Source organism: Emydura macquarii, unplaced genomic scaffold (genome assembly GCF_026122565.2).
Source record: "Emydura macquarii macquarii isolate MOO-44397 ecotype Brisbane River unplaced genomic scaffold, CSIRO-AGI_Emac_v2 contig_1790, whole genome shotgun sequence".
NCBI lineage: Eukaryota > Metazoa > Chordata > Testudines > Chelidae > Emydura > Emydura macquarii.
Window position 1 is genome coordinate 17,877,643 of NW_027131927.1, and position 24,858 is coordinate 17,902,500.

Sequence of the window (24,858 nt, forward strand, 5' to 3'; positions counted from 1 at the left end):
GCACTGCCATAGCACATGAAGGCAAGGGGGCCCTCCCAGAGCTAGTCTCAGCACCAAGTCAAAGCACAGGAGTTCTGGTGGAAGAACCTGAAGGCAAAGCGCCAGAACAGGTGCTCCGGCAATGCTCCCACTATGTGCCCATGCTATGAGGAGCTGTACTGCATTTTTGCAAGCAAAGCTACCACTGAAACTGCAAATGATGTGGTGGGTAGTTACCGACCAAGTACCCCGGGCAGCATGGCAAGCATCCAAAAACCCACCAAAGCGCCCCTGGCACCACAGGGTCCAGTCAGCTGGAGATTTATCAGGGCAGCCAAGCACTGTAGGACCCCACATTTGGAGATTACACAAGAACTCCATGCAGGCATCCATACTGAAACAGCTGTGCATGATTGCTCTGGCAGGAGCCATCCTGAAAATGCAGAGGATGGGTGCTGGACCAGCGACTATTATGTCCTGTGTTATAAAACAACTGCATGTGGGGATTTCAATTGCTTTTTCCCAGAACCTGGTGTCTTCTGCCATTTTGGGCAGAGCTTGGCGTCTTTCTGCATTTTAACCCTCTTCCCCCACATCCAGCATGCTGAAAATGGTGTTTTCATTAGCCACTTAACGCATTAAATTTCTACTTCCCTGCAATATCCACAACCATTACCCATACTTGCTGCGTCCATAACCCGTTCCTGATCTGCTTGATCTCCACAGCCTCCCTCAATCATACATCCTCCTCTGGCTGTTCACAATGTCAGTGCCAGGGAGTGTAACAAAATCAAACTCATTGCACAGCAAGCATGTTTATAGTAGCAGCAGCTGCAGAAAGAGAAAAGCAATAGTAAAAGCACGTTGGCTCACAGTTTAATTTATGCCAATTACAAAATCCCCAGTATTATCCTATAGCACGACTTGTAATTTCGTTGAAGGTCTCCCATCCAAGTACAGACCCTGCTCAATCCATCTTAATGTATAGGTGATCGGATCATAGCCTGAAGCGGAAGGTCCTTTGTCATTATTATTTTACTGAGGACATTATTTTACATGCTGTCTGGAGGAGTGGATTCGTTCTTACTTTAAAACTGTCATGCCACACACAGACAAGCTATTTAGAAAGGCAACTTATGTCTTTTTAATATAACTTAGTCATTTTCTAAATGCTAATGGCCCTATTACCATCTAGAGAGGCAGGGGCTTCCCTGGGAGAAGCTGTAACAGGCACATCTCTCTGCTTGAACATTGAACATGCTGGCTATGTGTTACCTTTATACATGGAAGTTAGGCTCATGTATTTGATTTTTCTGTCTTTGATACTTTTCTTTGAAAGTTCGTATCTCTTGGGTGCTGAAAGAAAAGTTCAAGGCATTATGAATCACTGGTGGCCACTTCGCTGTCTGTGATGACAAAGGCATAGTTATCAATTTTGCCAGCTAATGATTGCATTGCAGTTTGCATCGGTAGAGAAATAAAGAACTGCAAACAACTGCAAATACAACTTGAAGCATAAGTTTTACTTTGTTTGAATTTTGTATTACAAGTGTTGAGATGTTTTAACTCTTCTTTTTTAACTGATGATAACATGTTGAAACAGTATTCTGCACTGGCTGTTTGAAAATACTTAGTTTTCATTTGATTTTGAATCTAGTCAGGATTTGGGTGAAAAGATGTCAGTCTTTCTTAAACAGGAGGCATGTATTAAAGAAAACGGCTGCTAGTACAGAGAAACAGACAGGCTTCCACAAAGCTTGAATTCTATCTACATCTGCCTTCTTTTCCAGGGACCATGCTCTGTTAAAAACGCTTTATAGCACACAAAGGTGTCTCTGAGTAATATACTGCAAGTATCACTATTACTCATTTAGCTATACAGGTACTGGTATGGCTCTCACCACCATTATATCTGAGCATTTCCCAATATTTTTTTTAAAATGGCATTCTTCCCCCTCTCTTCCTCCCCTGACACTGACAAGCAAGTGTTGAGAGTAATTGTGTTGTTGCTATTTATTTATTATTAGTGAGATTCCAGTACTGCATAAAGGTCCCAACTGAGATCAGGCCCCCGTTGTGCTAGGTTATACATACACATAATAGAAGATGAAGTAAATTTTTCAAAATTGCCCAAATTACTTAGAAGTCTAGGTTCCGTTTTCAAAAGTGATTTAGGCACTTAGGAACCTAAGTCTTATTAAAAGTCAATGGTCCAGGCTTCTAAGGCCAGATTCTCTAATAGTATGTCTATACAGCATGTAACTCCAAACTTCAGTCCAGGCTAACCCCTCTTGTGTCCACACACCAACTGTGCTAAGCTAGGGCTTAGACCTAGGGTCACAGGACCTTGCAGGGCTGGAAGTCCAAGCCTGTGTTAAGTTGGGATCTAGAGTCTGAGCCCTATTGCTTTCCTGTGTGCATGCGGCCCTGGCTTGACTCGGGTTCCAGAAGTCCTCCAGGTGTATCCCAGAGTTCCTGGCAGCAGAGGAGCCGTGCTGCAGGCAGCCACTGCATCAGCCAGAAGTGCCATTACTGCTGGTGGAGAGCACTCTGCCTTCCTGCCCAGCTCTTCCTCACTGCTGTGTGGAGCTTGCCCTGAGCAGGGAGCAAAGCTGACAGGAGGGAGGTGGCTCCTAGCCACCAGGATGTTGGGGGTTATCCCTTCCATGGCCATGCTGAGCAGGGAGCCTTGCTGCTCCCTCTCCCTGCAGGGCAGCCTCTTGGTTCCTGCTCTGCTCTCTGGCCCTTGTTCCCGCCCCCTGCCCTCCATGAGGCTGCATATGAAGGGTCACCAGGGCAGCACGCACTGCCAGGGTGTCAAGTGGGAGCCAGCCCCAAAACTTCCTCATAACCCCTGGCGATACCTTATCCCTGTCTCCTGGGGTGCAGCAGGGCAGGGATAAGGGATTTCCACTGGGGACGCACTTCACCGCTCTGCAGCCAGGCTGGGTGGTGGGTGTGTTCTTCCCCTGAAACCTGTGTTTTATGTCAAACTTCAAAACAAACAGACAAAACCTAAATAAAAAATCAGCCAAACCCAAACACCTTCATTGAACAGCGACCCCCAACCCCTGCCCAGGAAGCTGTGCACAGTGTCTACCCCGTGGCCACCACGCTAAGCCTGAAGCAGGGCCTGCTCCCTCTCTCCGTCCTGAGCACGGAGTGGGGTGCCTGGTCATTGATACATCATTGTGATTCTGTAGCTACTTGTGTTGAATTTTTCCCACACAGCAGCAGCTCGGGGTAGCTGAACTCCACACAGCTCTCCTCAGTCAGGTCCTTCAGCAGCACCTCCAGGTGGACTGTCTCATGTGGTGGTGGCAGCACCTCCTGCCAGCTGCTCCTGTTGCATTGGCTGCGGCTCCAGCCAGAGGGGTCCGCGCTGCCGCTCAGGACAGCTGGCTCTTAAACAAAGTAGGCGGTCATGGGATAAAAGGGAAGGTCCTCTCATAGACCATTAACTGGTTAAAAGATAGGAAACAAAAGGTAAGAATAAATGGTCAGTTTTTAGAATGGAGAGAGGTAAATAGTGGTGTCCCCCAGGGGTATATGCTAGGACCAGTATTGTTCAACATATTCATACATGATCTGAAAAAAGGGGTAAACAGTGAGGGAACAAAATTTGCAGATGATACAAAACTACTCAAGATAGTTTAGTCAAAACAGACTGCGAGGAGTTACAAAGGGATCTCACAAAACTGGGTGACTGGGCAACAAAATGGCAGATGAAATTCAGTGTTGATAAATGCAAGGTAACACACATTGGAAAACATAATTACAACTATATATATAAAATGATGGGGTCTAAATTAATTGTTACCACTCAAGAAAGAGATCTTGGTGTCTTTCTGGGTACTTCTATGAAAACATCCATTCAATGTGCAGCAGCAGTCAAAAGAGCTAACAGAATGTTGGGAATCATTAGGAAAGGGATACATAATAAGACAGAAAATACCATATTGCCTCTTTAGAAATCCCTGGTACTCCCACATTTTGAATATTGTGTGCAGATCTAGTTGCCTCATTACAAAAAAGATATTTTGGAATTGGAAAAGGTATAGAAAAGGGCAACAAATTATTAGGGGTATGGAAAAGCTTCCATATGAGCAGATATTAATAAGACTGGGACTTTTCAGTTTGGAAAAGAGACAACTAAGGGGGGGACACAATAGAAGCCTATAAAGTCATGACTGGTGTAGAGAAAGTAAAAAAGGAAGAGTTAGTTACTTCTCCTCATAACACAAAAACTAGGGGGTCACCAAATGAAATTAATAGGCAGCAGGTTTAAAACTAACAAAAGGAAGTATTTCTTCACAGAATGCAGTCAACCTGTGGAACTCCTTGCCAGAGGACGTTGTGAAGGCCAAGACTATAACGGGTTTCAAAAAAGTACTAGATAAGTTCATGCAGGATAGATCCATTAGTGGTTATTAGCCAGGATAGGCAGGGATTGCTGTTTGCCAGAGACTGGGAATGATTGGGGATGGATCACTTGGTGATTACCTCTTCTATTCATTCCCTCTGAAGCGCTTGGCATAGGCCACTGTCAGAAGATAGGATGCTGGACTATGGACCGTTGGTCTGACCCAGTATGGCCATTCTTATGTTCTTGTGATGGAATTTGTTCTCTAAATGCTGTTTATTTTGTTGAAGTAATATCCTGTCTAGTCTGGATGAAGTGTCATGAAATTTTGAACAGAAAGTAACATTTTTCTCCAGAGGGTTAACAAATCTCCAAGTATCTGTTAATGCAGATTTGTTCTAACAATGGAAATTGTTTGTTGGTTAGTCTCATCAAGGGTGTTTTATCTAAACTGGGATCAAAATTAGTGTTAAATGTCTTCCCAACAGCAATTCTTAATATAAATATTGAAAAGGTCTGACAGAAAAATAGATCTATCCCCGCCAGAGAAACAAGAAGTTACAGTTGCATTACCTCAGGCTGCAGAGTTCAGGTGGTTAATACATATTATCCCTCTGTCTATGATTTCATTTTCTGATGTGATGGGGAGGTGCAGGTTATTGAGAATCTCTTTGATTTCCGTAAATGATTCCTCTCCTGGCTCTCAATTTCTCCACCCCTTCGGACAGTCTAACACACCACTGGTAAAGGCACCTGTATCTGCCACTTTGATTGCATTACTCCTTCTGTGACTTTCTGGCTTTTCCCTAATTAGACTCAAATTCCTTATCATCAACTTCAGTGCCCTAGATCATTTCACCCCCACCTACTATAGACATCATCTCTCTTGTTCTGTCACTCCTCCAAACATCGTTCATCTCAGGCTATGGCTATGTCTACACTACAGCACTAATGTGCATTAGCTTAATGCGTATTTTAGAAAGCGCTTTACAGAAAGCGCTGCAGACTGTCCACACTACAGTGCTTGATCCGCTTTATTGTGTCCACACTGGAAAACCGTACTTGGAATTAGAGAGCAGTGCAATGTGGGAAGCTATCCCACAGTGCAACTAACCATAGAGGCTGTTGTGACGAGTGTCATCGTCCCAGGATGCAGTGCTGCTTCCCCCACTCTCTTCTCCCCACCCTCAAGCAAACAGGAAAAGAATTTTCGCGCCATTTTTTCATTCCCCCCACCCACGATCGCCATTGCTGCAGAGACATGGACACAGACGAGTTGTGTGCTGTGATTCTGAGCATGACAAATACAACCCGGCTTATCCTGGATTACTTTCTAAGTGAAGCAGTAAGTGAAAGTATGTTTTTCACCACTGTCACTCTGCGTGCCCTGATACAGGCAATAGATACTAATAATGACCGATTGCTGCAGGCTATCACGTTTCATCTGCAGTCAGTGGACCGCAGGTTCTGGTGCAGAGAAACCAACACAGACTGGTGGGACTGCATTGTTATGCAGCTGTGGGATGATGATCAGTGGCTGCAAAACTTTCGTATGTGGAAGGCAACTTTCCTTGGACTGTGTTCACAGCTGTCACTGTCCCTGAAGCGCGTGAACACTCACTTGAGACAAGCTATGACGGTGGAGAAGAGAGTAGCCATCACTCTCTGGAAGCTGGCAACCCCTGACTGTTACCGCTCTGTTGGGAATCAATTTGGAGTTGGTAAATCTACAGTGGGAGCTGCTGTGATTCAAGTGTGCAGTGCCATCAATAGACTTTTGCTAAGAAGGCTTGTGACTTTGGGAAACGTGCAGGACATAGTGGAGGGGTTTGCTGCAATGGGGTTCCCAAACTGCGGTGGGGCCATTGATGGGACTCACATCCCCATCTTGGCACCTGCACACCTGGCAACGGAGTACATTAACCGCAATGGGTACTTTTCCATGGTCCTTCAGGGGCTTGTGGATCACAGAGGTCGTTTTACAGACATCTATGTGGGGTGGCCTGGGAAGGTGCATGACGCTCGTAAACTTCGTAACTTGGGGCTGTTCTCTAAGCTGCAGTCGGGCACTTTCTTCACTGACCAAAAAATTGACATTGGGGGTGTGGAAATGCCCGTAGTGATCCTGGGGGATCCTGCTTACCCCTTGCTTCCTTGGCTAATGAAGCCCTACACCGGTCACCTTGACAGTGACAAGAAGTGTTTTAATAAGAGGTTAAGCAGCAGCAGAATGGTTGTAGAATGTGCCTTTGGGCGTTTAAAAGGTAGATGGAGGAGTCTCCTCACTAGGCTGGATGTGAGTGAGAAGTACCTCCCTTCTGTGATATCTGCTTGCTGTGTTCTTCATAAAGTGTGTGAAGCTAAGGGGGAAAGGTTCCCCTAGGGTTGGGATGTGGAAGCAGAAAGACTGGCTGCCAATTATGAGCAGCCACCTGCCAGCAGTACGCGTAGAGCTAATTGAATAGCGATTAGCATTAGGGAAGCTTTGAAAACCAGGTTCTGCAATGAGATACAGAACTGATTTATTTTCATGTATGTTCTTTGGCTTGGATGTCCCCCTCACCCAACCCTCCCCCCTCCCTTTGATAGCTGTGCCCGGCTAATGGCACCAGAATCTGTAAGTTTGTTATTAAACACCATTTTGAAATACAGAAAAACTTTATTTCTTTACAGCCAAGTAATGGGAAAGGGGGAGGGAGGATTTCCTGCTCCATCTCCAGGGGTTGGGTGTGAGCTCGCTGGGGTGGAGGACAGCTGGGGCTGCATCCTGAGGAGTCGAGCATGATACCTTGTGGTTGCAGGAGAGGTGGAGGGCACCATAACAGTGGTTTCTGGATCATTGTGGAGTGTCTGCAGCGGCACTGTGCCCTGCCTCCGATCGTGACGATCCACAAGATGCCAGAGCACGTCCAACTGCTCCCTCAGGACTTTCAGAACCTCTTCTGAGGTGCTGCGCACAATCGCCTGAGTTTCTCTATGACTATCTATGGCACTGCAGATATTCTGGCTCATGCTCTGTCTCCATGTTCGTTGCTCTATCTCTGCTGATGTTGCTACGCTCATGAGTTCCTCCCATGGCTGTTCGCAAGAATTCCTCTTGGGTGTGGCCAGCTGAAAGTGGGTAGGGCATGCCTGGGATGGCTGTGCATTGGAGCCACATGTGTAATAAGTCTGTTAGGGCTCAACGAAGAAATGTTTCTTTGGAGGGGGCCAGGGAGGGGGACCAAAGCCTAGTCCCAGCAGGAGGGTAAGGTAGAGGTAACAGAACAACCAATGGTGAAGTATGTGTCACCATTGAACTACTAAACCCTTACAACCGTTTGTAAAAAATTGTGTAACATTGTTAATTCCTTAGTGAACTTTGCAAGGAAAAAGCCTGGCAGCCCCCTGCCCTTCCCCCCCTGCCTCATGGCTCCACGGTGGGGAGAAGGAAAGGGAAGGTTTGCAGTCCCATACCTGGCAGCCCCCTACCCTCCCCCCCAGCAGTCATGGCTCCGTGGCTCCGCGGTGGGGAGAAATAAAGGGAAGGTTTGCAGTCCCATATCTGGCAGCCCCCTGCCCTTCCCCCCCAGCAGTCATGGCTCCGTGGTGGGGAGAAGGAAAGGGAAGCTATGCAATGCTAATAGGAAAGAAAACTCACCAGAGTGCCTTCCATGGGATCATTTGTGCTGTCCTGTGTGCTGGTGGACTGCTTGGGGGTCAAGATTAACTCCTGTGATTCTGGGAGAAGGGACACTCCGTTCTCATGCTCCCTGCTTTCCAAAATTTCATCCTCCAAGGATTCATCCTCATTACTCATGGACTCAGAAGCTGCGGAGGTATCAATGCTCTGTGGGGGCATAGTGGTGGGATCGCCCCCAAGAATAGCATGCACCTCATCATAGAACTTGCATGTTTTGGGAGAGGACCCAGAGCGCCTGTTGCTTCCCTGGCTTTCTGATAAGACAGTCTCAGTTCCTTGATCTTGACTCTGCATTGATAAGCATCCCTTTGGTGTCCTTTCTCCAGCATGCCCTGGGATATCTTCCCATAAATGTCCAGATTCCTTTTGCTGGAGCGTAGCTGGGACAGGACTGTCTCCTCACCCCACAGCCCGATCAGGTCCAAAACTTCTGGTCTGCTCCATTCTGGAGCACGTTTGGGCTTTCCTTTAGCCATGCTGAAAACAGTAGCCATGCTGAGAGGAATGGGAAAGCTCTCTCCACGCTGGCAATGAAATCAACAATCAAATCTTCCCGGGGCTGCTTTGGGGGCGGGTACTGAAATGGGGCATGATGGGATACACTCTGGAGGCCAATTAATGCGCATTAAGTCAGATTGAGTCCACACTTGCACTACTGTGCAGTAACTAATGCGCTTCAGGTGCTAATCCTCTTGGCAGAGGTGGTCTTATTGCTGCGCATCAAAGTGCTCCTTAATACGCATTAACAACGCGCTAGTGTGGACGCAGTTATTATTAATGCGCATTAAGGGACTTTAATGCGCAGTAAGCCGCCAGTGTAGACCAGGCCTCAGTCTCCTGCTCTTGGCTTTGCCTCTATTATACAACCCCAAATGCTTGGATGTTTCCCCCCTCTTGACTGCCAAGTTGCTGTCTCCTTCATATCCTGTCTTAAAACCCATTTCTTCCAGAAATCCTTCCTCCCTTATCCTCAGCAATAATCTCTTGACACTGTAATCTGGATTGCTATCCCATATGTTGTCCTTTTGCTCCCTGCTCTTTAATATTCCTATGCACACAAGTATAGAGTTCCCAGCTTGAGAGCTGAGACCAGAACCTTTGGTCCTTGAGGCCTCTACTACTTGAAGTAAAGACCATCCCATGATAATTGAGATAAGTAGCAGCTCTCTTATCACACAGTGGGCCAGCCACTAGGTGACAACATCACACATACAAACACAAAGCATATGCAGATTGCGGTCTGCTTTGTGCCTCTTGTCATGGAGCTTCCTGCACTTGGAACAGTTTGTTTTATTGTCTGCTAAATCTCTTTTAAATCCGTCTTTTTAACCCATCCGTTTTAGAAATCCTTCATCACATATTATCCTCACCAATAGCATCTTCACACACTCCTTCACTTATATTGTAGTCTTATCTCACCTTTGGCTTGTCTACGTCAGACTATATGCTTTTTGCTGCAGGATACATGCTTTGCTTTGGGATTTGTAAAATTCTGTGTTTATTTGTCGTGATATTCTGGGGAAAAAAAAAACCTCCCATAATAGGAAAGTTTATCTATTGGGGAATAATGGCTACTGAAGTTTTGTTCCTGTGAATGCTATTGGATTCCTGTATTTTATCTTCCTTCCAACTAGACTTTCTTTTCAAAGGTGCTTAGTGGGGGTAATATAACTTCCTGGAAACTTTATAGTAATACCAATTTTGACAATAATCCAGTAGCACAGACATTCCACTCTGTCACACCAATGACGCTTCACACAACAGTTAAGAGAAATAAAACAACAAATAATAAGAATGAAGTAATAATCATAACAAAAATCAATAGCAATGTCATTCCTTTGAATAGCACAAGGAGTTAGAGTTCAGTGCCTACCTTTAAAATGGCTACAGGTAGGTTTTTAAAGAAATAGTTACATAATGCAAATAGAGATATACTGTGCCAAATTTTCAAATTCGGGTGCTTGAAGTAAGTCACTTAAATCTATAATTAGATGTTAAACAAAGTTCTGAGCCTCAGACTCTAACGTGAACATTTTAGACATCACTTAAACAAAATTTCTGGTGGAAACTTTCTCTAGCTACAGTCAGATGCTAGAAGATAAATTATCATGATTTATGTGAATACTGCCTGAATATGTGCTGCTCAGCTTTTATGAATGCTTAGGAGAGAATATGACTTGAAGAGGCACGGAACCAATGAGTGTTGAAATGCAGTGTTTGTAAAGAGCTAATTCAGTTCAAACCAAATGGAAGGATAAACAAAAATAGATCTGTGACTAGGATCTTTAACTTCAAAAGGGCTAACTTTAAAAAATTAAGGGAATTAGTTGGGGAAGTGGACTGGACTGAAGAACTCATGGATCTAAAGGTGGAGGAGGCTTGGAATTACTTCATGTCAAAGTTGCAGGAACTGTCTGAAGCCTGCATCCCAAGAAAGAGGAAAAAATTCATAGGCATGAGTTGTAGACCAAGCTGAATGACTAAGCATCTCAGACAGGTGATTAAGAGGAAGCAGAAAGTCTACAAGGCATGGAAGATAGGAGGGATCAGCAAGGAAAGCTACCTCTTGGAAGTCAGAACATGTAGAGATAAAGTGAGAAAGGCCATAAGTCAAGCAGAGTTGGACCTTGCAAAGGAAATTAAAACCAATAGTAGAAGGTCCTATAGCCATAAAAATGGGAAGAAAACAAAGAAAGAAGAAGTGGGACCCCTAAGCACTGAGGATGGTGTGGAGGTTAAGGATAATCTAGGCATGGCCGAATATCTAAACAAATACTTTGCCTCCATTTTTAATGAGGCTAATGATGAGCTTGGGGATAGTGATAGGGTGGCTAATGGGAATGAGGATATAGAGATAGAAATTACACATCCAAGGTAGAAGCCGAACTCGAACTGCTTAATGTGACTAAATCGGGGGGGGAGGGGGCTGGATAATCTCCATCCAAGAATATTAAAGGAACTAGTACATGAAAATTGCAAGCCCATTATCAAGGATTTTTGATGATTATGAAAACTCAGGGTTGTACCATATGACTGGAGAATTGCTAACATAGTGACTTGTGACAGGAGTTACTGGAGGGTGGTAGAAGGACGCTATGTGAGCCTAAGAATGACCAAGGCCCTGTTCCCCTAGCAGCCGCCCAAGGTTTCCTTGAGACCAATTAGGGTCAGCTAAGGCCAGGATCAGCTGAGACCAATTAAGGACTGCCTGGGAGCGGATATAAGCCCCGGCCAGCCAGGCAGGGCGCGTTTGGAGTTTTGGGAGAGTGTGGAGAACGGGAGAAGGATAACTGCAAGCGGCAGGAGCCAGAGAAAAGAAGGGGTTTGGCCGTTGGAGTGGCCACTTAGCCCCAACGGAAACCAGGGTGGGGAAGCAGCCCAGAGGGAAGATTTACATAGTGCCTTATAGCAGCAGCCAGCCACTGCTGTCAGCCAGGGTCTCTGGGCTGGTGTCTGAAGAAGAGGGCGGGCTCAGACACCCCCTACCCCACCTTAGAATCTAAGGTCCCGAGGGCACTGCTCGGCCGGCGAAGGCCTGAAGGGAGACGGGGCAGAAGCAGGACGGCCGCCATCTTAAGACTGGTGGGAGCCCCGGGCGGCCATTTTGTGCCCACCGCACCAAAAGAAGCGCTCGGCCCACGGGAGCATGAAGGCCAACTTACCACAGCCTATTTTTAAGAAAGGGAAAAAAGGTGATCCGGGTAACTACAGGCTTGTTAGTTTGACCTCAGTAGTTTGCAAGGTGTTGGAAAAAATTTTGAAAAAGAAAGTAGTTAGGACATCGAGGTTACCAGTAACTGGGATAAAATACAACATGGCTTTACAGAAGGTAGATCATGCCAGACCAACCTGATCTCCTTTTTTGAGAAGATAACAGATTTTTTAGACAAAGGGAGTGCAGTGGATCTAATTTACCTATATTTCAGTAGGGCATTTCATACAGTTCCACATGGGGAAATATTAGTTAAATGGAAAAGATGGGGATTGATATGAAAATTGAAAGATGGATAAGGAACTGGTTAAAGGAGAGACTATAACAGGTCATACTGAAAGGTGAACTGTCAGGATAGAGGGAGATTACTAGGGGAGTTCCTCAGGGATTGGTCCTGGGACCAATCTTATTTAACTTTTTTATTACTAACCTTGGCACAAAAAGTGGGAATGTGCTAATAAAGTTTGTGGATGACACAAAGTTGGGCGGTATTGCCAATACAGAGAAGGATCAGGATATCATACAAGAAGATCTGGATGACATTGTAAACTGGAGTAATAGAAATAGGATGAAATTTAATAGTGGATAGTGCAAGGTCATGCATTTAGGGACTAATAACAAAAATTTCTGCTATAAGCTCAGTTAAGCTCAGGGAAACATCAATTGGAAGTGACAGAGGAGGAGAAGGACCTGCGCGTATTGGTTGATCACAGGATGACTATGAGCCACCAATGTGATGTGGCCATGAAAAAAGCTAGTGCAGTCCTTGGATGCATCAGGCGAGGTATTTCCAATAGAGATAGGGAGGTGTTGGTACCATCATACAAGGCGCTGATGGGACCTCACCTGAAATACTATGTGCAGTTCTGGTCCGCCATGTTTAAGAAAGGTGAATTCAAACTAGAACAGTACAGAGAAGGGCTACTAGGATGATCTGCAGAATGGAAAACTAGCCTTATGAGAGGAGACTCAAAGAGCTTGGCTTGTTTAGCCTAACCAAAAGAAGGTTGAGGGGAGATATGATTGCTCTCTATAAATACATCAGAGGGATAAATACCATGGAGAGAGGAATTATTTAAGTTCAGTGCCAATGTGGACACAAGAACTAATGGATATAAACTAGCCATCAGGAAGTTTAGACTTGAAATTAGATGCAGGTTTCTAACCATCAGAGGAGTGAAGTTCTGGAATAGCTTTCCAAGTGTAGCAGTGGGGGCAAAAAACCTAGCTGGCTTCAAAACTGAGCTTGATAAATTTATGGAGGGGATGGTGTGATGGGACAGCCTAGTTTGGCAATTGACTGATCTTAGACTACTAGAGGTAAATATGCCCAATGGCCTGTGAAGGGATGTTAAATGGGATGGGTTCTGAGTTATTACAGAGAATTGTTTCTTGGGTGTCTAGCTGGTGAGTCTTCCCACATGCTAAGGGTTTAACTGATTGCCGTATTTGGGGTCAGGAAGGAATTTTCCCCAAGCGCAGATTGACAAAGGCTCGGGGGTGGGGCGTTGCCTTCCTCTGTAGCACGAGGCACGACTCGCTGGTGGATTCTCTGTACCTTAATGTCTTTAAACCATGATTTGAGGATTTTAATAACTCAGTCACAGGTTAGAGGTTTATTACAGGAGTGGGTGGGTGAAGCTCTGTGGCCTGCATTGTGCAGGAGGTCAGACTAGATGATCATATTGATCCCTTCTGACCTTAAAGTCTATGAGTCTAATTCAGCTTGTTAACTCCTTAGCAAATGCAAGGTATTAATACTGTAATTAAACATTTGTTACTTATTATAAGTTCTCAGTGATCAAATGACAGCAAGATTTTTATACTTTGTGGTGCATACTCCTCTTATCTGTGTGCTTGTAACTCATTAATGTTAATGCGAAACTCTTAATCTAAACCTCAGAGAATGGCTAAAGCAAGGAATTATGCTGAATTAACTCCCAATACATGTTTGATAACAGAAAGGAAAACACGGTTTGAATGAGGAAAATGATGATCCACTTAACATTGAATCATCAGCTACTAAATACCAGAGATAAGCCTAACCCAAATCCACATACCTGAACAGTCAGAGCTTTGGGGTGGGAAAATTTGGAGCTAGAAGATGGTCAGCTCTTTGGAAAAACAGGCCACCTATTTAGATACCTAATATGGATTAAGCCACCTAATTTTAGGCACTTACTTCTGAGAATCTTGATCTTACTCTATTACAAGGATAGACATCTAGGACCTGATCATGCTTTCACTGAAGTCAGTGGTAAATTGACTTCTATTGACTGCAGTGAATGGAAGATTGGCCCTTAGAGAGTATCTTTAAATAATAATCAAAATTCAGAGCCATCTCAAAACGGATCCTTACTTGAGTTAAGATGTGCACATCTAATACCAGATTTTTATGCTTATATGTTAAGTATCTTCTGAAGATGAACTGAGGTCAACATGGCAATTAATTCAGACTGCTGAGTATTAACTATGTAATTCACTGTTACTTGAATTGCAAAAAAATTCAAAATGTGACATAATTAACTGCCCTGGGTTATCAGCAGTAAAACAGGCCAGATGTGTGATGAATTTGGGAGGGGGATATTTGAGAGGGGGATTTTAGTGGAGCTGGTCTGAAGAACATTGACAGAATCATTTTCCACTGAAATTGAAATGCTTCACAAAAGCATGTTGATTTTGCCAAAATTTCATTTATGAGAAAAACAAACATAAAAAGTTAAAACAATGTCAACATGACTTTCAGCATGAAATGTTTTGATTTTTCACTTGAAAGGACTTCTGGTTTCAATTTTTAAAATTTTGTATGACATACAATTTTTAAAAGTTGGATTGTGTCAAAATTAAATGTGTTAATCATTCTCTGATGAGGGTTTATGAATCACTGCTGTGGTGTCTCCTTGAAACTCATCTGAGGCATAGGACTCAAGTGGTCTTACTCCCCCAGTTGTTCACTGCAATGTGAGTGTGTGCCAGTTGCTTCCTCTTCATGACTCAGCCCTCCGACCTGGTCACTATGTTCCTCTCTTTCTGGGGCAACAAAGTCCCATTGGACAAACTGTCTCAGGCTGTCTTTTGTTGCACTGCTTAGTAGCCATTAGGGGAACCCTGGCCTGCTCATCACTCCAGGTCCCAGTCCAGAGACCCAATGCCCATTAGCCACAGTCTGCTTAGTATCTGACCTTGTTGCTGTTTCCCTGGCTCTTTCCTGTCTTTCTTCCCTATTTTCTGGCCCCTTCCTGGGTTACCGCTGATGCTTTCTCTACTCTCTGTGGCTACTTCACCCTTGTTCCGGTTCTTGCCACAATCTGTAGTCCAAGGCAGGATCCCAGGGTTTACTCTCCTCCTAGAACTCTTCCTAGTACCTAGCTGACAACACTCTTCTCTAGGGAGTAACTGTAGAGCTCCTTCCTGCAGCCCTCTCTTAATACCAACTTCCTTCCTTTATAGGCCTATTTCACCTCCTCCCATGGCTGGACTTCATCAGCCATTAGGTTTATCAGTCCTTAGCTCCCCTTCAGATGCAGCCCAGAGGTTAATTGGACTGTTTTGTGTGGGGTGGACAGATACACATTTGGGGATAAAATATTCCTTTGTGCAGAATTTCTACATTCTCAGGTTTTGTTCCAATTAAAAAAGCCAAATTTTGAAATATCAAAATTCCTCACAAAACAGAACTTCCTTTCTCTGTTCAGCTCTCCTTTTCAGTTAAGTCAAAGCGGTAGGTGCTATGTACTTGTCCTTTAATAAAGGGCAGACATTGTGAACCAATAGCAGTCAGCATATGTTTTTTAGGCCCTGACTCAGTAAAGCACTGAAGTGTGGTCTTAAGTCCCGTTAACCTCAGTTAGATTTACCTTTAAGCACAAAATGCTTTGCTGAACAGGGTTGGACTTAAGTAAATTGGACCTGAAATTCACCATGTACTTAAATGCTTTGCTGAATCACAGCCTTACTCAAGAAGGAGCACCTTGTGGCAAAAACATGTTGGGTGGGAAAATGTCTCAACTACTGGTTTATTGAATACCACTCTTGTATCAAAATGTAGCGGTATTGATTCATGTAGGTCTGAAAGGTTTATACTGTTAAACTGGGCCCATTACTTTGATGATAGTAGTAAAAAGCACAGAGTTTGTTTCTCCCTTTGGTAATGTCATTTGTCTCTCAGCCTCACCTCTAGTAAATAATAACACTGCTGTAAAATAGGCTCTCTCACTTTATGGACGTTTCTTAAGTGATTTGGCACATTTTCAGGTATAATAAATAAAAACAAGGAAGAGAAACTTATCAAGCTCCAGGTTTCTCTCATCTGAAACTGCTGTATTCCTAACGGCAGGTGCCACAGATTTGTTCATGGGCAACAGCTATAATTTGGCCTGTAGAGTATAAAGGAATAAGCCTCAGGAATCCATAAAGAACAAACCATGCCAGGCAAACCTGAGGCTATTTTTTAAAAATACAGTGAGTATGGGAAAAAGTAGGGGCCAAAGGAATGCAGTAGGCTCATAGGCCCAGATTTTCCGAGGTATATATGCACTTAAGTTCCACTGAAATCAATAAATGGCCAAGTAAATGTGAGGATCTGGGCCTTAGTAGCTGGAGTAAAGCTTTATGCTGAGGTTTTCAAAGGAGCCTAAGGGAGTTAGGCATCCAAATCCTATTGGCTCCTTTGAAAATCCTAGCCTTCGTTTAATGCCTAATAAAATCTTACCTGCAAAATTAAAGCTATTGTGGTTGCTTCTTTTTCTTCAGAATCCTCAGCTGCTGTTTAATTTTCACAAAAACCAGATAGTGAAAAAATGTTTCATGTGAAATTTAAATTGAAATGTTTTGAAACTTTGTAAAATTCCTGTTAACTGTGTGGAAGTTTCATGAACCAAAAGCAGTCCAGTTTCATCCAAAAATAATATATTGTGATGAATATTCCACCCACGGCTAACTGTCAGGAACAATCCTACATTGGTAGGTGGATACTCTAAATTATCCTGGAGGCCTTCACCATGTCTGCCTTGTGAAACCCCAGCTCTGTGTGGGTGGACCCATATGGAACTGCAGTGGCTTCAGGGAAGCTCTGTGTGGGTGTAAGTCTCTGCCCCTGCAGATTTGATTGGAGGATTGGAACCTTAAAATACTCCTGTTACTGCCTCTCGTATCCGACCTGAGGGTGAGCAATGATGTCACGGTATCTAGTAGAGCTACTGTCAAAATGTGCACCTTGTTCACTTGACATGATATTTTGGCAAGATATTTCTTTATCAAAGATTTGAAAAAAAATAGGAACAAGAGAACCCACCAGAAGTGTGGCATAAAAGCAGCTTTTATTTTATTTCTCACATCCTTAATCCTCTTTATTTCTCAAACTGAGAGCCAGACAAACTGAAACAACAGTTCAATCACAAAATTAACGAAGGGAGCAGCCAGAAAGGGGAACAAATAAGAAGCCGTAGAAGTTGCACACCTCACACCAGTTCAAACAGGCAGATCAAAAAAAACCAGGCAGCATACAAAACATCCAGGCAGAAGCAATGTGAATACAAGTCTCACATTTGCCTGAAAGCTGGGTGGCACAATATTCTACATTAAGAGGTATTAAAACATGATTTAAGCAAATCTCTAACATATGAGTTAATGGTAATGGTAGCGTAGCAGAATGAATGATCTCAGGAACAAGCTACTACATCTGAGCAATAAATATAAAACAATGGTAGTTGGAGGAGCTACTAACAAATGAAATTAATTTAATAGCTAACTTGTAAAAATGAGGGTTTATCGGATTGCCCTCTCTTTTTAAAATGGGAATTATTCAATAAAAAGTAGAGAATTTTTCATTAGTCTCATAAACCACCATCCTAATCAGCAGAACAACATTTTGATAGTGTCCCAAATTGGCTAATGAAAAAGTAATGAAAATGTTCCAGATGAATCATTCCATGATTCTTACCCTGTCCAAACCCCAAAGTGTAAGTAGATATTTTTAAAAAAACCTCTTCAGCTCCTACTCTGACAAAACTGTTGCATGGATTAATAGCAAATAGCATTGCATGCTATGACATTTCTTTGACGAAACTTTATGCAACCCTGTTTCACCTATTCTGAGAACAGTGTAAAACTAAACCAATACAGGCCTTTATTCTGTTCCCCGTTACACTGAGGTAAACAGCAGCATCTCCATTTAAATATGCTTTCATTCTGCTTTCACTTAAACCAGTTTTATGCCTATGTAATGCCACTGATTTCAATGGAGTTGCTCCTAATTACATTGGTATAAAGGGGGGCAGAATTAGGCCTCATATCTAGTCCAAGCAACCAGAGTTATATTTTACAAGTTATACATAATTTACAAACAAAAATGTCTGAAGACTTGTTTTGTTTTTGCCATTAAGGGCTTAAATAGTGTGCACTTCACACCACATCAGATAAATTCTGCCAAGTGACGTTGGAAAGGTTACTAATTCATAGCAAATCTCATTTTACTCCATTGTCATTGGTTGCCTTTTCTAGATCTTCCATCACCAAGCCCTGCTGATTGGCCATCCAGTTCTCTCTCTGAATTGATTTCCCCTCATCCTTGGCATTGTGAGAAGGTTGGTCCTCAAGCAGCTGGTGGGTGGTTGCTGGTAATATGGCATTACTTTGGCCCCGCTGGGAGTAGAACTCCCTGCGCATTATTTCCCCAGAGCATAGCTGAAGCTTAAAGGCTGCCTGGAAGCCTCGGCGAAAGTTCTCGTTGAAGAAGCCATAGATGATAGGGTTGATGCTACTGTTGAAAAAGGCCAACCAGTGAGCAAAGGGGTAGATGTAGATGTTGATGATCTGCAGTTGGACCTCCGTCAAATTGGCATAGTCTGAAAGCATCATTAGGGTCCACAAGGGGAGCCAGGACAGAATGAAAAGTAAAGCCACGATGATGAGCATTTTGATGACCTTCTGCTTCTTCTTGGACACAGAGTGGCGCTGCTCCTGGCTCTGCTTTCCCCCTACAGGCACTGCTGTGTTGAAGAGAGTGATTCCTATCCTGGCATACATAATGACGATGAGCGAAAGGGGGGCCAGGTAGATGTTGGTGAACAGCACAGTTGTATAGATCTTTCTCATCTCCTGATTGGGCCAGTCTTCCCGGCACCAGTATATCGGGTTGGTTTGATTGCTATAGCCAAGGATCACCCTGAAATACTTTTCCTCTTGTACCTGCAACATGACTGCAGATGGACACATGATGGCAATAGCCAGAACCCAGATGACTGCTATAATGACAACTGCAGTTGATATGGTGAGCTTCTGCTTAAATGGGTAAACAATGCATCGGAACCTGTAGTGAAGAGATGAAATACCAGAGAATGGATCTAAAAGCCATATAACCAATGTCAATAAAACCCAATTCAATAATGTATTATAATCCTAAGAAATAAATATATGTATTGGTGGTGTCCCGGCCAATCATGAATGAGAGGGGAACTGTCTATGAGGCAATTTCGCTACTGACATGTGAATCACAATGTCAGAAAAGTTTGAGGACCCCTTGTTACAACTCATGGGCCAGACCTTCAGCTGGTGTAAATGGATGAATCTCCATTGACTTCAGTAGAGCTACACTGATTTCTGCCAGCCGACGCTCTGACTGCATTTGATTTGGGAACCGCTGATTCATAAACATTTACTTGCACTGTAAATCAGCTTCTCTCTCTGGGCCTACAGTACCTGAGGAACAAGGAATCTGCTACCGTGATGCACATCTTAGGAAGGAGGTGCACAGCCTGGGAAGCTGGGTCTGTTGGATGGAGGATTGGGCCAGGCCTTCAGATTGTAGAGCTCTATATACAGTTCTTCCTCTTCTCTGTTGGGACACCGGCCAGTCACATAAAATGGGGTCCTACTCACAGACATCACTTGTCATAAACAAGAGGGTCAGACTGAGTAAATGGCCGATTTTTGTTTTTTAAAAAAAAGTTGATTTTATGCTAATTTTGAACATATGGGGCCTCAACTGACTCCCTTCTCTTGCGTCTCTTCCACAGGTAGAAGCCCCATGCTCCCTCTTCAGCAGACTCCCATATCACCATAGAGGTGGGGCCAGCAGAGGCTGCCGAAGGAGTTTGCAGCTGTTTCAAAGAAGGTCAAGGGTGGAGTCGAAGGGAGAAGGAGGCAGTTTTGCTTGTCCCTTGCTCTCCTAGGTAATCTGGGGCAGGAAAAGGGAGAAATACCCCTTCTCCCAAATGGGATGAGAGAGGCAGCAGAGGACTGAGGCAGAATAACTGGCTATCTCTCTGCCCCCAGTGGTATTCTGGGAGGGGAACAAGGGAGAAGCACCCTCCCCTTGGGTTGGAGAGACAGAAGCAGAGGCTGGGAAAAAGCATTTATAACACCCTCTTCCCTCCCAGGTGGGACGTAGAGAATCTGGATGAGGGATGGGAGAAGATACACATCCTTCATAAAAGATGGGCAAGGTGGATGGGAGGAAGGAGGAGCTCCTTAGAGTAGCCCAGCGGGCTAAGTCCTGTGATTTGGGCCCTGAATGCTGAACTGCCATCCTTCCTGCTGCTGCTTCAGACCTGCGAGGGGCCCTTCTGGGCCCAGCCGTCCTTTGATCTGCCACTTGAAGGGAGCGTAGCAGACAAAGCCCTGGTCTACACTTACCTGGAGATTCGGCGGCAGTTGACGGGAGTTACGCAAACTACGCAGAGTAGCTTGCGTAACTCACGTCGACTGCTCTGCTTCCCTTCTGCGCGCTGTCTACACTGCGCTGTGCCGTCGACGCAGTGTTACGCTACTTGAGGGGGGTCTTCACTGACCGCTCAATCGATCCAGAAAGATGGATCTGGCGGCGGCGAATTTGCCGGCGTCAGTATAGACATGGCCAAAGAATGTGCCAGTCCCCTCTGGGACACTCTCCCCAGACAGGGATGAGTGAATTCTTTGCTTTTTGGGGGGATGGTACTCACAGATTTCTCTCCTCTTCCCTCTCTCTCAGCAGCAGATCAGAGGTCCCTACAATCAGAATATAGACCAATTGTTCTAAGCTGAGGTGGGAGAGCTGAACCCATGCTAAGAGGGCTCCCCTGCAGCACCTGGTCCTCTACCATCTTTATAGAAATTTAAGTGGAAAAAAAATGATGATGGCTACACTTTACCTAGCCAGGCCTCATTTTGCCCATCTATAAAATGGGCACCATACTCCATCTCATCGGGGTGTGATGAGGCTAAATTTATAATTGTAAACATGCATGGAGATCCCTGGATGGTGAGCAATATATTTGTTTTTTAAATGCATATTGGTTTCAGATCTTGACATCAGCTTACCTGTCAACTGCAATTGCAACCAAAGTGAAAACAGAGGCTGAGACCGAGATTCCTTGGACCATCCCACTCATTTTGCAGACCGTGCTCCCAAAGGGCCACCCTGGAAGGAACAAATTGAAATAGCCAGAAATGTATACTGTCTCTATTTCACTTCAACATTGGAAGCCCAGTACAGGAGCTTCCTTCCCAGAAAACTCACAGAACTAACATGCTCCCCCAGGCACAATGCACTCAAACTGCAGGTGACCTATCACAACGTAATAAAAAGGGGCAGAGATTATGTTAAAGTATGGCCAGAGCTCTCAGCAGAACTCCTTTAGCAGCACATATGCACCTGAAGCATTAGCACCAGTTAAAGCATCATCATCATATGAGAGGAAAAGGAAATAGATACTGTAGCTGCAGTGGTCTCACAGGTTTCCATATAAAAGAGGGACCTTACAGTACAGAGGTCTAACTTTCACCTTCTTCTGGCTCCCCACAATATGTAACAACTTAGACTCCCCTAGAATTACTTAGACTTGGTTAATCACTTAAACTCATTCCTGGTTACCAACAACTTACACGCTACCCTTTAAACGTTATCTCTGAATTTGACCAGCAGAGTCTGCTGAGTCTAACGGAGAGTAATGGCATCTAATCTGGGAAAAAGCACATGCCAAGGGGTAGAAAAGAGGAATATAGCAAGAAAAACAATTAGGAGAATATATAGGAAGGTGTGTGTTGAAGATAACCACACCTTATTTTAAGTTACACCTTCTGGCTTCTTGGCATGTAAATTCCACCAGCAAAGACTACTTTAACCTTCCTTACAAATGTCTGAGTGTGAGTTAAGGCTAATGGAGTCCAACTGATTGTACATCTAACATAAACTGCCTCCTTCACCACTGGTGAACATATTTCATTCCCAACAGTGATTGCAAATAGTCGTCGTAATAACGCTGTAACTTTCATCACAATGTATTTGTTGGCAGGTGTCCCTGTCCCACACTTTGATATTGCACCAATCAGAAGCTCATTTTAGACAGCATGCTCCTTCCTTTTTCCACCCTCTTGTTATCCAATGAAGTGGCTGTGTGGCTCTGAAGGTCCTTCCAGCCCTTTCCTAAATGTCTGGAATGCCTAGGTATCCTTTCTGGAGCTGTGTGCATTTTTAGTGCCATTCGACCATTTTGAAAAACAAAGAGTTTTTATGGTCTATTTAATATATCCTTATGTGAATCATTAAAAATAAATATATCAATACCTTTTCCTCATTTTTAGGAAAATATGCTTTTATATGGCTAGGTCAAATCCAAACAAATAAATGCAAAAAGTCAAAGGAATAAATGGGAATTGATGATATATATTGCATGAATTTTCCAAATTTTCATAATTATACTGCAAGTTTATTTCACTGACCAGATTACCTACCATATTCATATCATTTTAAATATGATTCATAGATTAATCTATAGCAGCTCCATGACTGTCACACCTGTATTAAACAGTCATCATTTGTAAATTGAGAAGGAAATTTCATTTCCAGGATTCAGTATACAAACCCCTCAGTTACAGAGGTATATTATACTAAAAAAGAGCACAAAAAGAATTCCACAATCTCTACTTTTCTATCTGCAGTGTTTGTCACCCACACACACCCTCCCATCCTTCCTCAGCCTTCTATTCCTGATATCTGATGGTAATAGGATGATAAAAGAGATGTGTTCACTGTATATCAGCCTCTCCATTTCCTTTTGATAAACATTTTGGTTTTTCATCATAGGGCTAATGAATAACAAATAACATTTTTATCTCTGTGCTTCAAACAAAACTATGGAGCGCTGTTTTTTTCCAGCTCTTTTGTACTATAATACACCTCTGTGAATGAGGGATTTGCATGATGCACCCTGGAAATTAAACTTGCTTAATTTATAGATGACCATCCAATACAAGAAAGAAATACAGCATTGTAAACTATACAAGATATTTTGTTTGTGTTTTCTCTTGTTTTTTGAATGTTGCGTTTCCATTAGGAAAACTTTTACCAAAATTAACAGATCTCTTGCATAGTTTGAGCCAAGGAGGCTAATTTCCAAAAATACAAAGGTATGTGAAGAAATACATAACATTTATGAGTCTCTGAGAGAAATATAGGAATATTTGGGAAGGGGGGGGGGTCAGGGCTTGTAATACCACTAGGAACTCTTTACAAGTTTTAAATAAACATGTTAGAGGAAATGTGTGGAAAAATGTATTTAGACACATTAGTTAAATGTAGATGCGAGCTCCTTTTGGTTGGTATTATAGTTTAAATCTCCATTTAACAATAGCAGCAAGGTTGGTGTTAGCTCAATGGTCAGGATAAAAATTCCTCTACTATTTTAACATTGTACACTATAATATGAGCTAAGATAAGGCAAAAACTATAGTATGGGCTAAGGTAAGGCAAAAACAAGATGAAGATGCCTTTTATTATATACTCCGAAAAGGAAAAATCAGAAGCAACAAAACCAAAGTCTATGCAGCTGTTCTTTAAAAACTGAGGGCAGGCTCTGAGATCCAAAATGCATATGGGCGCTTAGATAAAAAATAAGTTAAAGGATGCTTGGAACACAAAGTCTTTTCTTATCTTTAAAAAACAAAACCCCTATTATTCAGTGTTAGAAATAGTACAGCCCATACAATGGGCTTTGGTCTAAAACAAATTCAGAGCTATGTTTATATACCCCATGTGGTATAAGTGCCATTATTTTGAACTGCTCATGTATTATGCATGCCATTAGATCTGTTAAACTAATTTGAAATTAAATAGATTGTTTACGTTTGACACAAAAATCTAGATGAACGTTCCTCTGATAGGTATACTAGAGCTAGACAGACTCTTTTGTCCGGAACTACTGGCCAAAAATATTGTGCTTGTTTTACTCTCACGCAACTCTGGAAGCAAGGGTTCTCTATGCTGTATCCTTGAACCTAATACATTCTTTGTAATTCACAAATGATACATTTCTATTACAGGTGAGAAATACATACTTGTAAACTACTTCTATAGGGTATTTTATATCATACGCACTTAATTTAGGTAAAACTGTACTAAAATTAAAGGCCTCGTATACAGTTTAAGCCAATAGGTATTAATTTCCAATAAATGTAACACAATAGAAGAAATGTATTATTTTGAATAAATGGAACAGGAACAGAGATTAAACCTGTGATACCTTAAGGGGCTCTCTACAAGTTTTGAAAGACAGCTGCTACCAGATTTTAAAAACAGCTGTTAGAGGGATTTATTAGAAAGAGAAAACTTTATTCCTGGTTGAAAACTAAAAAGCATACGTGGCTAATTAGTAAATGGTATGTAGGTTTTTTAAAGAGTTTGATAGAGAAGTCTAGATGTATACTTCTTTTGATTTTGGTATTTTAGTTTTAATTTGCATTTTAATATGCTACTACGTATGATTCCATAAAAGGCCCAAAGGTTAAAGAAAACCTCCAGCTGGTTCAGAAAAATGTGGTACATTTTAATGTGTTCTGATGTATAATTCCATAAAAGATCATATAATTAAAAATATTTTGGATTAACTCAGCAAATAAGGAGTAGTTTTTCCCAAACTCCTCTGCAGCTTCTGTGCATTTATTTAATTTGATTTATACAGAATTGTACTAATGGCATAGCAGAATAATTTCACTTGAAAAAAGACGTAAAAGGCATGCAATATATATGACTTCTATAGGGTATTTCCCATTTATTTCTGTCATCAAGCCTTTTTCCATTTATTTAATTTAAATTGCTTAGATTTGTACTAGCAGTTTTGTACAGTCATTTAATTGAATGTATTTAGA

At 42.8% G+C, this 24,858-nt stretch overlaps 1 protein-coding gene and 1 long non-coding RNA gene across 4 annotated transcripts in view; one reads left to right on the forward strand and one right to left on the reverse strand.

The window, feature by feature from the left end:
* Nucleotides 1-24,858, forward strand: part of LOC137159175 (uncharacterized) — a 92,869-nt gene that overhangs the window by 66,280 nt on the left and 1,731 nt on the right. The window contains exon 2 of the long non-coding RNA XR_010921564.1: nt 19,752-19,907. This is a non-coding gene — a long non-coding RNA (uncharacterized lncRNA). The remainder of the gene's footprint in view (nt 1-19,751; nt 19,908-24,858) is intronic.
* The window catches only part of NPFFR2 (neuropeptide FF receptor 2), a 35,366-nt gene continuing 28,057 nt past the window's right edge, over nt 17,550-24,858 (reverse strand). For all 3 annotated transcript variants that reach the window (XM_067557372.1, XM_067557373.1, XM_067557374.1), the window contains 2 exons: nt 21,034-21,133; nt 17,550-19,045 (listed from right to left, as the gene is read on the reverse strand). In XM_067557372.1, coding sequence (XP_067413473.1) covers nt 18,202-19,045; nt 21,034-21,133 — 944 coding nt within the window. In that variant the 3' untranslated portion in view covers nt 17,550-18,201. The remainder of the gene's footprint in view (nt 19,046-21,033; nt 21,134-24,858) is intronic.